The sequence below is a fragment of the Phocoena sinus genome, chromosome 2 (assembly GCF_008692025.1).
Source record: "Phocoena sinus isolate mPhoSin1 chromosome 2, mPhoSin1.pri, whole genome shotgun sequence".
Lineage (NCBI taxonomy): Eukaryota > Metazoa > Chordata > Mammalia > Artiodactyla > Phocoenidae > Phocoena > Phocoena sinus.
The window spans coordinates 52,168,235-52,182,976 of NC_045764.1; the positions used below are offsets into that span (position 1 = coordinate 52,168,235).

Sequence of the window (14,742 nt, forward strand, 5' to 3'; positions counted from 1 at the left end):
TTTATTATGTTAGGAAAGTTTCCCTCTATGCCTACTTTCTGGAGGGTTTTTATCATAAATGGGTGTTGAATTTTGTCGAAAGCTTTCTCTGCATCTATTGAGATGATCATATGGTTTTTCTCCTTCAATTTGTTAATATGGTTTATCACATTGATAGATTTGCGTATATTGAAGAATCCTTGCATTCCTGGAATAAACCCCACTTGATCATGGTGTATGATCCTTTTAATGTGCTGTTGGATTCTGTTGGATTCTGTTTGCTAGTATTTTGTTGAGGACTTTTGCATCTATGTTCATCAGTGATATTGGCCTGTAGTTTTCTTTCTTTGTGACATCCTTGTCTGGTTTTGGTATCAAGGTGATGGTGGCCTCGTAGAAGGAATTTGGGAGAGTTCCTCCCTCTGCTATACTTTGGAAGAGTTTGAGAAGGATAGGTGTTAGCTCTTCTCTAAACGTTTGATAGAATTCACCTGTGAAGCCATCTGGTCCTGGGCTTTTGTTTGTTGGAAGATTTTTAATCACAGTTTCAATTTCAGTGCTTGTGATTGGTCTGTACATATTTTCTATTTCTTCCTGATTCAGTCTTGGCAGGTTGTGCATTTCTAAGAATTTGTCCATTTCCTCCAGATTGTCCATTTTATTGGCATAGAGTTGCTTGTAGTAATCTCTCATGATTTTTTTTATTTCTGCAGTGTCAGTTGTTACTTCTCCTTTTTCATTTCTAATTCTATTGATTTGAGTCTTCTCCTTTTTTTTCTTGATGAGTCTGGCTAGTGGTTTATCAATTTTGTTTATCTTCTCAAAGAACCAGCTTTTAGTTTTATTGATCTTTGCTATTGTTTCCTTCATTTCTTTTTCATTTATTTCTGATCTGATTTTTATGATTTCTTTCCTTCTGCTAGCTTTGGGCTTTTTTTGTTCTTCTTTCTCTAATTGCTTGAGGTGCAAGGTTAGGTTGTTTATTCGAGATGTTTCCTGCTTCTTAAGGTGGCCTTGTATTGCTATAAACTTCCTCCTTAGAACTGCTTTTGCTGCATCCCATAGGTTTTGGGTCGTTGTGTCTCCGTTGTCATTTGTGTCTAGGTATTTTTTTATTTCCTCTTTGATTTCTTCAGTGATCACTTCATTATTAAGTAGTGTATTGTTTAGCCTCCATGTGTTTGTATTTTTTACAGATCTTTTCCTGTAATTGATGTCTAGTCTCATGGCGTTGTGGTCAGAAAAGATACTTGATACAATTTCAGTTTTCTTAAATTTACCAAGGCTTGATTTGTGACCCAAGATATGATCTATCCTGGAGAATGTTCCACGAGCACTTGAGAAAAATGTGTATTCTGTTGTTTTTGGATGGAGTGTCCTATAAATATCAATTAAGTCCATCTTGTTTAATGTATCATTTAAAGCTTGTGTTTCCTTATTTATTTTCGTTTGGATGATCTGTCCATGGGTGAAAGTGGGGTGTTAAAAGTCCCCTACTATGAATGTGTTACTGTCGATCTCCCCTTTATGGCTGTTAGTATTTGCCTTATCTATTGAGGTGCTCCTATGTTGGGTGCATAAATATTTACAATTGTTATATCTTCTTCTTGGATCGATCCCTTGATCATTATGTAGTGTCCTTCTTTATCCCTTTTATAGTCCTTATTTAAAGTCTATTTTGTCTGATATGAGAATTGCTACTCCAGCTTTCTTTTGGTTTCCATTTGCATGGAATATCTTTTTCAATCCCCTTACTTTCAGTCTGTATGTGTCTCTAGGTCTGAGGTGGGTCTCTTGTAGACAGCATATATAAGGGTCTTGTTTTTGTATCCATTCAGCCAATCTGTGTCTTTTGGTGGGAGCATTTAGTCCATTTACGTTTAAGGTAATTATCGATATGTATGTTCCTATTCCCATTTTCTATATTGTTTTGGGTTCATTATTATAGGTCGTTTCCTTCTCTTGTGTTTCTTGTCTAGAGAAGTTCCTTTAGCATTTGTTGTAAAGCTGGTTTGGTGGTACTGAACTCTCTCAGCTTTTGCTTGTCTGTAAAGGTTTTAATTTCTCCATCAAATCTGAATGTAATCCTTGCTGGGTAGAGTAGTCTTGGTTGCAGGTTTTTCTCCTTCATCACTTTCAGTATGTCCTGCCACTCCCTTCTGGCTTGTAGGGTTTCTGCTGGGAGATCAGCTGTTAACCTTATAGGGATTCCCTTGTGTGTTATTTGTTGTTTTTCCCTTGCTGCTTTTAATATGCTTTCTTTGTATTTAATTTTTGACAGTTTGATTAATATGTGTCTTGGCGTATTTCTCCTTGTATTTATCGTATGGGACTCTCTGTGCTTCCTGGACTTGATTAACTATTTCCTTTCCCATATTAGGGAAGTTTTCAACTATAATCTCTTCAAATATTTTCTCAGTCCCTTTCTTTTTTTCTTCTTCTTCTGGAACCCCTATAATTCGAATGTTGGTGCGTTTAATGTTGTCCCACAGGTCTCTGAGACTGTCCTCAGTTCTTTTCATTCTTTTTTCTTTATTCTGCTCTGCAGTAGTTATTTCCACTACTTTATCTTCCAGGTCACTTATCCGTTCTTCTGCCTCAGTTATTCTGCTATTGATCCTATCTAGAATACTTTTAGTTTCATTTATTGCGTTGTTCATCGTTGCTTGTTTCATCTTTATGTCTTCTAGGTCCTTGTTAACTGTTTCTTGCATTTTGTCCATTCTACTTCCAAGATTTCGGATCATCCTTACTATCATTATTCTGAATTCTTTTTCAGGTAGATTGCCTATTTCCTCTTCATTTGTTAGGTCTGGTGGGTTTTTATCTTGCTCCTTCATCTGCTGTGTGTTTTTCTGTCTTCTCATTTTGCTTATCTTACTGTGTTTGGGGTCTCCTTTTTGCAGGCTGCACGTTCGTAGTTCCCGTTGTTTTTGATGTCTGTCTCCAGTGGCTAAGGTTTGTTTCAGTGGGTTGTGAGGCTTCCTGGTGGAGGGGACTAGTGCCTGTGTTGTGCTGGATGAGGCTGGATCTTGTCTCTCTAGTGGGCAGGTTCACGTCTGGTGGTGTGTTTTGGGGTGTCTGTGGCCTTATTATGATTTTAGGCAGCCTCTCTGCTAATGGGTGGGGTTGTGTTCCTGTTTTGCTAGTTGTTTGGCATAGGTTGTCCAGCACTGTGGCTTGCTGGTCGTTGAGTGAAGCTGGGTGCTGGTGTTAAGATGGAGGTCTCTGGGAGATTTCCACCGTTTAATATTATGTGGAGCTGGGAGGTCTCTTGTTGACCAGTGTCCTGAAGTTGGCTCTCCTACCTCAGAGGCAGAGCCCTGACTCCTGGGCTGGAGCACCAAGAGCCTTTCATCCACACGGCTCAGAATAAAAGGGAGAAAAAGTAGAGAGAATTAGTAGAAGTATGAGGAAAGAAAGAAGGAAAGGAGGAAAGGAAGGAAGGAAGAAAGAAGCAAAGAAGGAAAGAAAGGAGGGAGGGAGGGAGGGAGGGAGGAAGGAAGGAAGGGAGGAGGGAAAGAAGGAGAAAATGTAGAGAGAATTAGTAGAAGTATGAGGAAAGAAAGAAGGAAAGGAGGAAAGGAAGGAAGGAAGAAAGAAGCAAAGAAGGAAAGAAAGGAGGGAGGGAGGGAGGAAGGAAGGAAGGGAGGAGGGAAAGAAGGAGAAAATGTAGAGAGAATTAGTAGAAGTATGAGGAAAGAAAGAAGGAAAGGAGGAAAGGAAGGAAGGAAGAAAGAAGCAAAGAAGGAAAGAAAGGAGGGAGGGAGGGAGGGAGGAAGGAAGGAAGGGAGGAGGGAAAGAAGGAGAAAATGTAGAGAGAATTAGTAGAAGTATGAGGTAAGAAAGAAGGAAAGGAGGAAAGGAAGGAAGGAAGAAAGAAGCAAAGAAGGAAAGAAAGGAGGGAGGGAGGGAGGGAGGAAGGAAGGAAGGAAGGAGGGAAAGAACGAAAAAAGAAAGAAAGAAGATACAGTAAAAATAAAATAAAGTATAATATAGTTATTGAATTAAAAAATATTTAGAAAAAAAAAGGGCCGGATAGAACCTTAGGACAAATGTTGGAAGCAAAGCTATACAGAGAAAATCTTACACAGAAGCATACACATACACGTTCACAAAAAGAGGTAAAGGGGGAAAAATCATAAATCTTGCTCTCAGAGACCACCTCCTCAATTTGGGGTGATTCGTTGTCTAAAGGAGGGAAGGAAGGAAGGAAAGAAAGAAAGAACGAAGGTAAAGTATAATAAAGTTATTACAATTAAAATTAATTATTAAGAAAAAAAAATTTTTTTTAAAAAAACCATGGACGGATAGAGCCCTAGGACAAATGGTGGAAGCAAGAGTATACAGACAAGATCTCACACAGAAGCATACACGTACACATTCACAAAAAGAGGAAAAGGGAAAAAAATCACAGATCTCGCTCCTAAATTCCACCTCTTCAATTTGGGATCACTCCCTGTCTATTCAGGTATTCCACAGATGCAGGGTATATCAAGTTGATTGTGGAGCTTTAATCCGCTGCTTCTGTGGCTGCTGGGAGAGATTTCCCTTTCTCTTCTTTGTTCTCACAGCTCACAGGAGCTCAGCTTTGGATTTGGCCCTCCCTCTGCGTGTAGGTCGCTGGAGGGCGTCTGTTTTTTGCTCAGACAGGACGGGGTTAAAGGAGCTGCTGATTCGGGGGCTCCGGCTCACTCAGGCCGGGGGTTGGGGGATGGGGGGAGGAGGGGCACTGCGTGCGGGGCGGGCCTGCGGCGGCAGAGGCGGTGTGACGTTGCACCAGCCTGAGACCCGCCGTGCGTACTCCCGGGGAAGTTGTCCCTGGATCCCGGGAACCTGGCAGTGGCGGGCTGCACAGGCTTCGCGGAAGAGGGGTGTGGAGAGTGACCTGTGCTCGCACACAGGCCCCTTGGTGGCGGCAGCAGCAGCCCCAGCGTCTCCCGCCCGTCTCTGGGGTCCGCGGTTTTAGCCGCGGCTCACGCCCGTCTCTGGAGTTCCTTTAAGCAGCGCTCTTAAACCCCTCTCCTCGCGCACCAGGAAACAAAGAGGGAAGAAAAAGTCTCTTGCCTCTTCGGCAGGTGCAGGCTTTTCCCCGAACTCCCTCCCGGCTAGTCGTGGTGCACTAACCCCTTCAGGCTATGTTCAAGCCACCAACCCCAGTCCTCTCCCTGCGCTCCGTCCAAAACCGAAACCCGAGCCTCAGCTCGCAGCCCCGCCCGCCCCGGCGGGTGAACAGACAAGCCTCTCGGGTTGGTGAGTGCCGGTCGGCACCGATCGTCTGTGCAGGAATCTCCCCGCTTTGCCCTCCGCACCCGTCGCTGTGCACTACTCCGCGGTCCCGAAGCTCCCCCCTCCGCCTCCCGCAGTCTCCGCCCGCGGAGGGGCTTCCTAGTGTGTGGAAACTTTTCCTCCTTCACACCTCCCTCCCACTGGTGCAGGTGCCGTCCTTATTCTTTTGTCTCTGTTTTTTCTTTTTTTCTTTGCCCTACCCAGGTACGTGGGGAGTTTCTTGCCTTTTGGGAGCTCTGAGGTCTTCTGCCAGCCTTCAGTAGGTGTTCTGTAGGAGTTGTTCCATGTGTAGATGTATTTCTGGTGTATCCGTGGGGAGGAAGGCGATCTCCGCGTCTTACTCTTCCGCCATCTTCCCACAAAACCCCCCAGGGGATAATTCTTAGAATTTTTAGTAAATAGTACAATTCTCAATTATTTGGACCTGATGCTGTGCTGTTCAGTAGAACAGGATTAAACAAGTAGATGGACCCATCCTTCTCCATCTGTAAGGAAATTGCAATCTCAACACATCCTTTTTGAAGAGCAACCTTTAGTCTTCTAAGGGTTCACAAACCCACTGCTCTCCAAGCCTCTCAGGAGTTGGGTCGTCTCCTGATGATGGTGGTGCAGCTTTAATCCAAGTATGATGAATCCAAGGTTTTGTCCCAGCCAATTTGACAGATTAATGCATGGTGAGTAATACCACATGTGGTCCTGTCCACCTTGCAGTCAGCTGGTGCTCAGGCCCTTGTTCTCTCTAGGTTTTAAGGAGGACTCGATCTCTGGGTCAGAAAGGATGCAAAGCTACCTCAGTTGGATAGGCAGACCTGCTGGAAGCAAACTCATGAACAGAGGTTAGTATAGTGCCCAAAGCTTTAACATAATTAGCAACAGCTATGTCTTTCAGAGCATTTACAGATTCCCCTGCCCGGGCAGACACCTAGAATGGCCTACCATACAATATTTCATAGGGGCTTAATTTAACCCTGCTTCTGGAAGCCACTCTGATCCATAGCAGGGTAACTGGCAATGCCTTATCCCAAGTTATATTAGCCTCTTGACATATTTCAGCAATGCTCCTTTTCAACGTATGATTCATTTTCTCAGATTTTCCTGTTGATTGTGGTCTCCAGGATGAATGTAACTTCCTATTAATTTGCAGTGTTTTAGCTACTTATTGGGTTATGCTAGAGACAAAAGCAGGTCCATTATCACTCTGGAGGGTGTTAGGTAGTCCAAACTGGGGAATAATTTCCTTAAGGAGGACTTTAACCACTTGGGAGGCTTTTTCTGTCCGGGTGGGATATGCTTCCACCCATCCTGAAAAAGTGTCCACACACACCAACAGGTACCTGAAGTTTCCCGCAATTTAAGGTATTTGAGTCTATTAAGGTATAAAGTCTATTTGCCAGTCCTCTGTGAGGCAGGTCGCTCTGTGCTGGGTCCCCATCTGGGGAGGTCTGACAACAGTTTTAGGGTTATTTTTAGCACAAATCATACAATTCCGAGTGACTCGCTGGATGGTCTTTTGTAGGTGAGTTTCCATTATATAATTTTAAATCCATTGCAGGTGGCATCTCTCCCATAATGGGTACTGTCATGAATGTGCTTCAGCACAGTGTCCAAGAGGGCCTCAGGAATCAAAACAGTTCCTAGTGCATTACATTTCCAGCCAGGTGAGTTACGGTCAAGAGTGAAACCCCACTCCTCGGCCCTCTCCTGTCCTTTTCTGAATACACTGGCTGATATTTTGACAAGTCAATCTGCGGAAGAAGTGATCCTATCATGGCTTAATAATTACCTTTCTTTGCTGCTTTCTTTGAAGCTTGGTCAGCTAACCAGGTGCCCTTTATTGTGTGAGTCTCACCCTTCTGGTGGCCTGGGCAGTGCATTACGGCCACTTGTGAGGGATCATGGACTGCTTCTAATAGTGACAGGATTTCAGAAGCATGTTTTGTGCCTTTATTGTTTGAAGTGAGAAGCCTCCTTCCTTTCCAGATCGCCCCCTGAGCATGCACCACAGAAAATGCATAGCGGGAGTCTGTATATATTTACCCGCTTCCCCTTAGTGAGGAGCAGGGCTCTTGTCAGAGCAATGATTTCTGCCTTCTGAGCTGAGCTCCCCGGGGGCAGGGCTTTTGCTTCAACAATCCTTTTAAGCGTTACCACCTGGCTTGTGGTTATATACCCGTCATGTCGCCTACCTTTGTCCATGAAGCTGCTTCCATCGGTGAACAATTCCATCTCTGGCTCAGCCAAGGGTAGGTCCATTAAGTCTGGTCTGCTAGAGTGCACGAGCTCAGTGACGTGTAGGCAGTCATGCTCTGGGGATTGTGCAGCATCAATCAGGAGCAATGTGGCTGGATTTAGGGCTGAAGTGACTTGAAGTCTTACGTTGGGATTGTCCAGGAGAATGGCTTGGTACTTTCCCATTCTCCCCAAAGTCAGCCAATAGGCCCCTTTCTGTTCCAGCAAAGAAAGGACATGGTGAGGAACATACACAGTGGTGGGTTGCCCTAGTGTAAACTTCTCAGCTTCCTGAAATCTGTCATAAGTAGCTGCTACAGCTTGAAGGCCAGGAGGCCACCCCTTAATAGTCTGTTCTAGTTGTTTTGAGAAGTAAGCAACAGGTCGGGGGATATTCCTCAGAGTTTGAATTAACACCCCAAAGCTTATGCCTTGTCTCTCATGTGCATACAGTTTGAAAGGTTTCTTTAAGTCTGGTAGTCCCAAAGCCAGGGCTGAGACTAACTTCGTTTTTATCGTTTCAAGGGCTGTTTGGCACTCTTTAGTCCAAGTAAGGGGCTCAAGATCATGTCCCTTCAGTGCCTCATAGAGGGGCTTTACGATGAGCCCATTGCTTGGGATCCAAATCCGACAGAACCCTGCCATTCCCAGAAAGCCTCTCAGTTGTCTGTGGGTCTTGGGTGCTCCTAAGCCTGCAATTGCCTGCTTTCTGTCAGGCAAAAGATCCTGCTGTCCTTGAGAGAGGACAAAGCCCAGATATGTGACTTGCTGTTTGCATATCCGGGCCTTTTTCTGGGAGACCTTATATCCACAATTAGCCAAATAGTTCAGGGTTCTGATAGTATTTTGTAGACATTTATCGTATGTAGGGCTCACTATGTGCAAGTCGTCCACATATTGGAGCAAGAGTCCTTCGTCCAATATTAAGTCTCTAAAGTCTCTAGACAACGTCTCCCCAAACAAGGTAGGGGAATTCTTAACTCCTTGAGTCAGGACTGTCCAACAATACTGTTGGACTACCTGCGTTTCTGGGTCTTGCCATTCAACAGCAAATAGCTGCTGTGATTCTTCTACAATAAGAATGCAGAAAAAAGCATCTTTCAAGTCCAAGACTGAGAACCAGCCGTATTCTCCCAGAATAGTTGTGAGCAGAGTGTATGGATTAGGCAGCACAGGGTGTAAGTCTTGGACTACTTCATTAATAGCCCTCAAGTCTTGGACAAAGCGATACTCTGCTGAGTTTGGCTTTTTGACCGGGAAGATAAGGATGTTATATGGGGACCTGCAAGGTCTAATCAGTCCTGTTTTCAAAAACTTCTCCAGGATTGGCTGAATTCCCTTTTTTTTTTTTTTTTTTTGCGGTACGCGGGCCTCTCATTGTTGTGGCCTCTCCGGTTGTGGAGCACAGGCTCTGGACGCGCAGGCTCAGCGGCCATGGCTCACAGGCCTAGCCGCTCCGCGGCATGTGGGATCTTCCCGGACTGGGGCACGAACCCGTGTCCCCTGCATCGGCAGGCAGACTCTCAACCACTGCGCCCCCAGGGTAGCCCTGAATTCCCTTTTGAGCCTTTTGTTTCAGAGGATATTGTTTTAGATTAGGTGTTTTTGGCCTTCCCCAGAGTGCCATCAGCCCACACTTCCAGCCTTACCTTTTCGTAGACCTCTGTGGGAAAAAGCCCTGTCTCCTTCTCTGGGGGTTCCATGAGTACCATTTGTAGGCTTAAAGTGTGCTCCGGTGGGACCCTGATGTCACGCTGTTCTGGTGAAAAGGTTACTTGAGTGTTTAATTTACAAAGGAGATCTTGTTGCAGAAGGGGAATTGGACACTCTGGCATATATAAGAAGCTATGTTCCCCAGTTGGCATTCTAGAGCTTATAGAAACAAATGGTTCTCTACTTCTCCAGCAACTCCCATGACCAAGATAGACTGAGATGTTTTCTGTGCCACCTGGGTGTTTACCACAGAATATGTGACACCCATATCTATTAGAAAGTCAATCAACTTGTTCCCCACTGTCAATGTTACCCAGGGGTCTTGTGGGGTCTTGTGGGGAAATTAGAATCAGACGCCTCAGGTCCAAGGGCCTCTTCATTCATTATCAGATTGCTCCTCTCTTTCTACCATATGAGAGGCTCCTGTCTTCTATTATTCTTTCATCTAGGGCATTTTCTTTTCCAATGCCCTTCCTCCTTGCAGTAAGCACATTGCTCCTTCCCTAGTGGTGTCTTACCTTCCTTTAGGTTACTCACCTTCTGGGAATTCAATGCTGCTGCCACAAAAGGTACATTCCGTTTTGCATCTTTTGGCTTTTGTCATTGTTCCCTGTTGTTGAATACTTTAAAAGCAACATCTACTAATTGAGAAGGGTTCATTCCAAATACACCATCTAACTTCTGTAATTTTTTCCTAATATCTGGGGTGCTTTGCCCAATGAAAGTCATACATTCTCAGGGGTCTCGGGGGTCTACATCCATGTAGCGCTTATAAGCTTGATAAATCCTTTCCAGGAACTCTGATAGATCCTCATTTGGCTTTTGTTTTATCTCCTGAATCTTGTTCAAGCTCTTTTGTCTTGATACCCCCTTTTGAAGACCCACTAAGACACATCCCCTGTAGTGTTCTGGAAGTGGCATGCCCCCATTATTAGGATCCCAGTGAGGCTCAGCAATAGGGACTGCCAAATTTGCTTCTGGAGTTCCATTTGGATCCACTAAATGGAGCTGGTGCACTTCCTCTCTACCATCCTCCTTTCATCCTCGGTAATCATTATATTCATAAGAGTGTGAATGTCTGCCCAAGTGGGATGGTGAGTGGCAAATATTGAGGTGAAAAGTTCAGTCATATGGAGTGGGTCCTCTCAGTAAGCAGGGTTATGGTTTTTCCAGTTAAGCAAATCCTAAGTCGAGAATGGATTCTGCATCCATAGGAGCCCAGCTGGCTGGCCATTTGCATTACGGACTCCTACAGGATATCAGCGCAAGGGAAATTGCCTTGCTGCGGAAGTTGCTCTCAGTCCAAATTGGGTGCCCTGTCGGGTCTTAGATGGTGATATTAAACCAGGTCCCTCTGCCACCGGGGTTACCATAGAAACTTCTATTCAATCCCCATGAGTGGGGGAAGCAAGAGGTAGTGAAAGGGGTGAATATGTTGGCAGCATTGGGTGGGGCAGTTGGAACAACTGCCAGTGCATGCAGCCTGCTCGGCCAGTGGGGGAGCTGGATGGGCCACAGCGGGTGTTTAAGCTCTGGAATAATATGTCCCCACTCTCGTTTCCCCCCCCCCTTCCCCTTGTAGAACAGGTTCTCCCTTGGGTTTCCTTTCAGACCGTTGTACCATAAGGTGGCAGTCCTCTGACTCCTTCTTCCTGATGCAATAGCATAAATGCTTCTACATATGGAATCTCACCTCTTTTCCCTGCTCTTTTGCAAAACACTTCTAGCTGTGAGATCGTATGATAATTGAGTGAGCCATTCAGGGGCCCATCATTCTTCTGATCCTAACATATATTGGGTCCACACCCTATTATGATAGTATATCAGGTCTTTCTTAGTCACAGGCTCATAGCTATGTTTTGCCCATTTATCTAATATATGCCCCAAAGGGCTATCCTTCAGGATAGGTGGAGTATTTCCCTTTTTGATAAGTTTAACACCAAAACATGAAAGACGCAGACAAATTCCAACACAAAAAGCACAAACAAATTCTAGCATCAATGCACACAAAACCAAAAGCAAACCAAGACCAAAACCGACGAACTAGTTCCCAATGAACCAGTTCCCAAAATCAGGTAGAATCCAACAACAATTCCCCTCTCCAACAGGGTACCCCGACCAAACTGGCTTGTCCCGTAAAGGAAAAGCCCAAATTGAGGGGGGAATGTGTTCCCAGTGTGCATGCCAGAGCGACTTACCGTCCAAAATCAAACTGAGTCCAACGACTCCTAGAAGTTTGTTGGTTCCTTGCTTCAACTGCCAAGCGCTGAGGTAGCTGGTGTCGCTTCAGGGTACTTTGAAGTGAAGATCCTCAGGACAAATGGACCTGGCAGCTGCTAGGGTCTTGCCCCAATATTCCTTGTCTGGGGCCAGCTAGCCATGAGCCACAAGGCTCCTGACTGGCTAAGCCAAATTTGTTGCCGAGTCCAAGCTTGCTCTGCTTGCCACACGACAGGCCAGTAAATCAGAGACAAGGTGTTGAGGCAAAGAAGACGACTTTATTCAGAAAGCCAGCAGTCTGAGAGATGGAAGGCTAGGGCCCCCAAAAACCATCTTATCAGGGTCTGGATGCCAGTTTCTTTTATAGAATCAGAGAGGGAGAGGCAGTGGGGAAGTAAAGTAAAAAGGGCCATCAGTCTTGCAAAACATCTCCTGGAAGGACCAGCCCCAGTGAGGGGATGTGTTAATTTCTTCTTTCTGGCAGCCATTCACAGGTGGGCAGGGTCAGATTGTCTCCCTGTGAGCTGAAGAGAGGCACTTTAGTTTAACATTCTGCCAGAAGCAGCAGGGTTCCCTGAGGCACGCCATTACGTATGATTATAATAACAAAAGCAACTAAAAGCAAAGGTTAAAGTCAAAGAAAAAGATCCAACATGGAGTCCAATTTAGCTCTTCCCTGTTACAATACCAAAAAAAGAAGTTATTTACAGCGTGTAAATTGTAGCTGTAATTTAAAAGATACGTATAATTTATGAGCACTTTTAAAGACAAGTATTATATAAACCGGTATTGGCTTCTTCTAGTAAGTGTAGAATATTAGCTTGTAAAACATTTTTTTGAGCGGCGATGGCGGCGGCGGCGGCAGCAGCTGCAGGGTCTGCGGGCGGTCGGGGCTCCGGCCGGGGCGGCGGCACTATCTTGTGCCCGGGGCCCGTGGGGAGGCCGGGGAGGGGGCCCCGGGGGCGCAGGAACATCTTGGAGTCTGAGGAACTGGAGCCTGAGGAGCTGCTGCTAGAGCCCGAGCCTGAAGAGGAGCCGCCCGGCCCCGTGCCCCCCGCCCCGGGAGCTCCGGGCCCTGGGCCTGGCTCCGGAGCCCCTGGCAGCCAGGAGGAGGAGGAGGAGCCGGGACTGGTCGAGGGTGACCCGGGGGACGGCACCACTGAGGTCCTGGAGCTGGAAGCGATCAAAGCTCGAGTCAGGGAGAGGGAGGAAGAAGCTGAGAAGCTAAAGGAGCTACAGAACGAGGTAGAGAAGAAGATGAATATGAGTCCAGCTCCAGGCAATGCTGGCCCAGTGATCATGTCCATTGAGGAGAAGATGGAGGCTGATGCCCGTTCCATCTATGTTGGCAATGTGGACTATGGTGCAACAGCAGAAGAGCTGGAAGCACACTTTAATGGCTGTGGTTCAGTCAACCGTGTTACTATACTATGTGACTAATTTAGTGGCCATCCCAAAGGGTTTGCATATATAGAGTTCTCAGACAAAGAGTCAGTGAGGACTTCCTTGGCCTTAGATGAGTCCTTACTTAGAGGAAGACAAATCAAGGTGATCCCAAAACGAACCAACAGACCAGGCATCAGCACAACAGATTGGAGGTTTCCCGCGAGCCCGAAACTGTGCCCAGACCACCAACTACAACAGCTCCTGCTCTCGACTCTACAGTGGTTTTAACAGCAGGCCCCAGGGTCGTGTCTACAGGGGCCAGGCTAGAGGGACATCATGGTATTCCCCCCACTAAAAAAAGTGTGTATTAGGACAAGAGAGAGGAAAAAAAGAGGAAAGAAGGAGAAAAAAAAGAATTAAAAGAAAAGAAAAAACAGAAGATGACCTTGATGGAAAAAAATATTTTTAAAAAAAGATATACTGTGGAAGGGGGGAGAATCCCATAACTAACTGCTGCGGAGGGACCTGCTTTGGGGAGTAAGGGAAGGCCCAGGGAGTGGGGCAGGGGGCTGCTCATTCGCTCTGGGGATTCGCCATGGACACATCTCAACCGCGCAAGCTGCTCCCCCTGTTTCCCTGTCCCCCTTTGCCCCCTTGTGGGCTGCTCAAGGGTAGATGGGCATGGGTGGTAGGAGGGTTTTTTTTACCCAGGGCTTTGCAAGGACACCAAACTGTTCTGCTTGTTACCTTCCCTCCATCTTCTCCCTAGCTTTCACAGTCCCCTCCTGCCTGTTCCTGTCCTGCCAGGTCTACCACCCACCCCACCCTTCTTTTCTGGCTCCCTGCCCCTCCAGATTGCCTGGTGATCTATTTTGTTTCCTTTTGTGTTTCTTTTTCTGTTTTGAGTGTCTTTCTTTGCAGGTTTCTGTAGCTGGAAGATCTCTGATCTGCTCCCAGCAGCTCCAGTGTAAATTCCCCTTTCCCCTGGGGAAATGCACTACCTTGTTTCGGGGGATTTGGGGGTGTTTTTTGTTTTTCAGTTTTTTGTTTTGTTTTCCTTTACCTTTTTTTTCCCTTTTATTTGGAGGGAATGGGAGGAAGTGGGGACAGGGAGGTGGGAGGTGGATTTTGTTTATTTTTTTAGCTCATTTCCAGGGAGTGGGAGTTTTTTATTTAATATGTGTCATGAATAAAGTTGTTTTTGAAAATAAAAAATAATAATAATAAAAAACATTTTTTAAATCTGTGTAAGAGGAAAACACAAACTCAGGAAAAGTCATCTTGAAAGGAGATGACTATTGCCCTTGATGACCACAGCTAGGAACAGGGTCTGCCGTGAGTGGTGGGCAGATCCAAGGGGAGAGGGGCCTGCACCCTCACCCTTCTGCCTGGAAAGGAACCTCAAGTTGTCCTTTCTGGAAGATGTGAACAAGATGTGTTTCTCATGATGCTAGCAGAGCAGATCATCATAGCCTGTGGGTGGGACAAATGGCAGTTAAAGAATGCCTCACTTTGGGAGGTAGACTACAAAAAACACAAAGCTTCATGAAAAGCTTGAGCTTGAAATGTCCTACAGATTCAGTGAGCAAAGGCTTCATGAAGCTTGTGCAGACACCTTGGGAGGAGCTGCCAGAAGCCCTGCCCAAGGGAATTATCCACAGCCCAGGTCCTCCATTATCAGCATCTGAGATCTTTTCTCACTGGGGTCTCAAAATAGCATCCTGTGATGTGATTTATAATAAGAAATGTGTATTTAATCTTTGTCTCAGTTTCTGGCACAGAGTTCCTAAAACCCTTGGAATTTCCTATGTGATAAGAGGGATAAAGGTGTGTTTTTTTATGTTAATGAGTGACTTTTGGATGCACCTAAGGGTAGGGGCTGGTTGCCAGGAGAACCAACCATGTGATCCATGTGATTAGAGAGTT

The 14,742-nt window shown here is 45.6% G+C and overlaps 1 protein-coding gene across 1 annotated transcript; it reads left to right on the forward strand.

Annotated features, from left to right (window-relative positions):
- Positions 1-12,276: 12,276 nt before the first annotated feature.
- On the forward strand, positions 12,277-13,989 carry LOC116748550 (polyadenylate-binding protein 2-like). The gene has a single exon (XM_032621694.1). The coding sequence runs from the start codon at positions 12,277-12,279 to the stop codon at positions 12,868-12,870; it is 594 nt and encodes a 197-aa protein (XP_032477585.1). The 3' UTR covers positions 12,871-13,989.
- Positions 13,990-14,742: the final 753 nt, after the last annotated feature.

Coding starts and splice junctions, on each gene's coding strand:
- LOC116748550 (XM_032621694.1), top strand. CDS start 12,277: ATGGCGGCGGCGGCGGCAGCAGCTGCAGGGTCTGCGGGCGGTCGGGGC.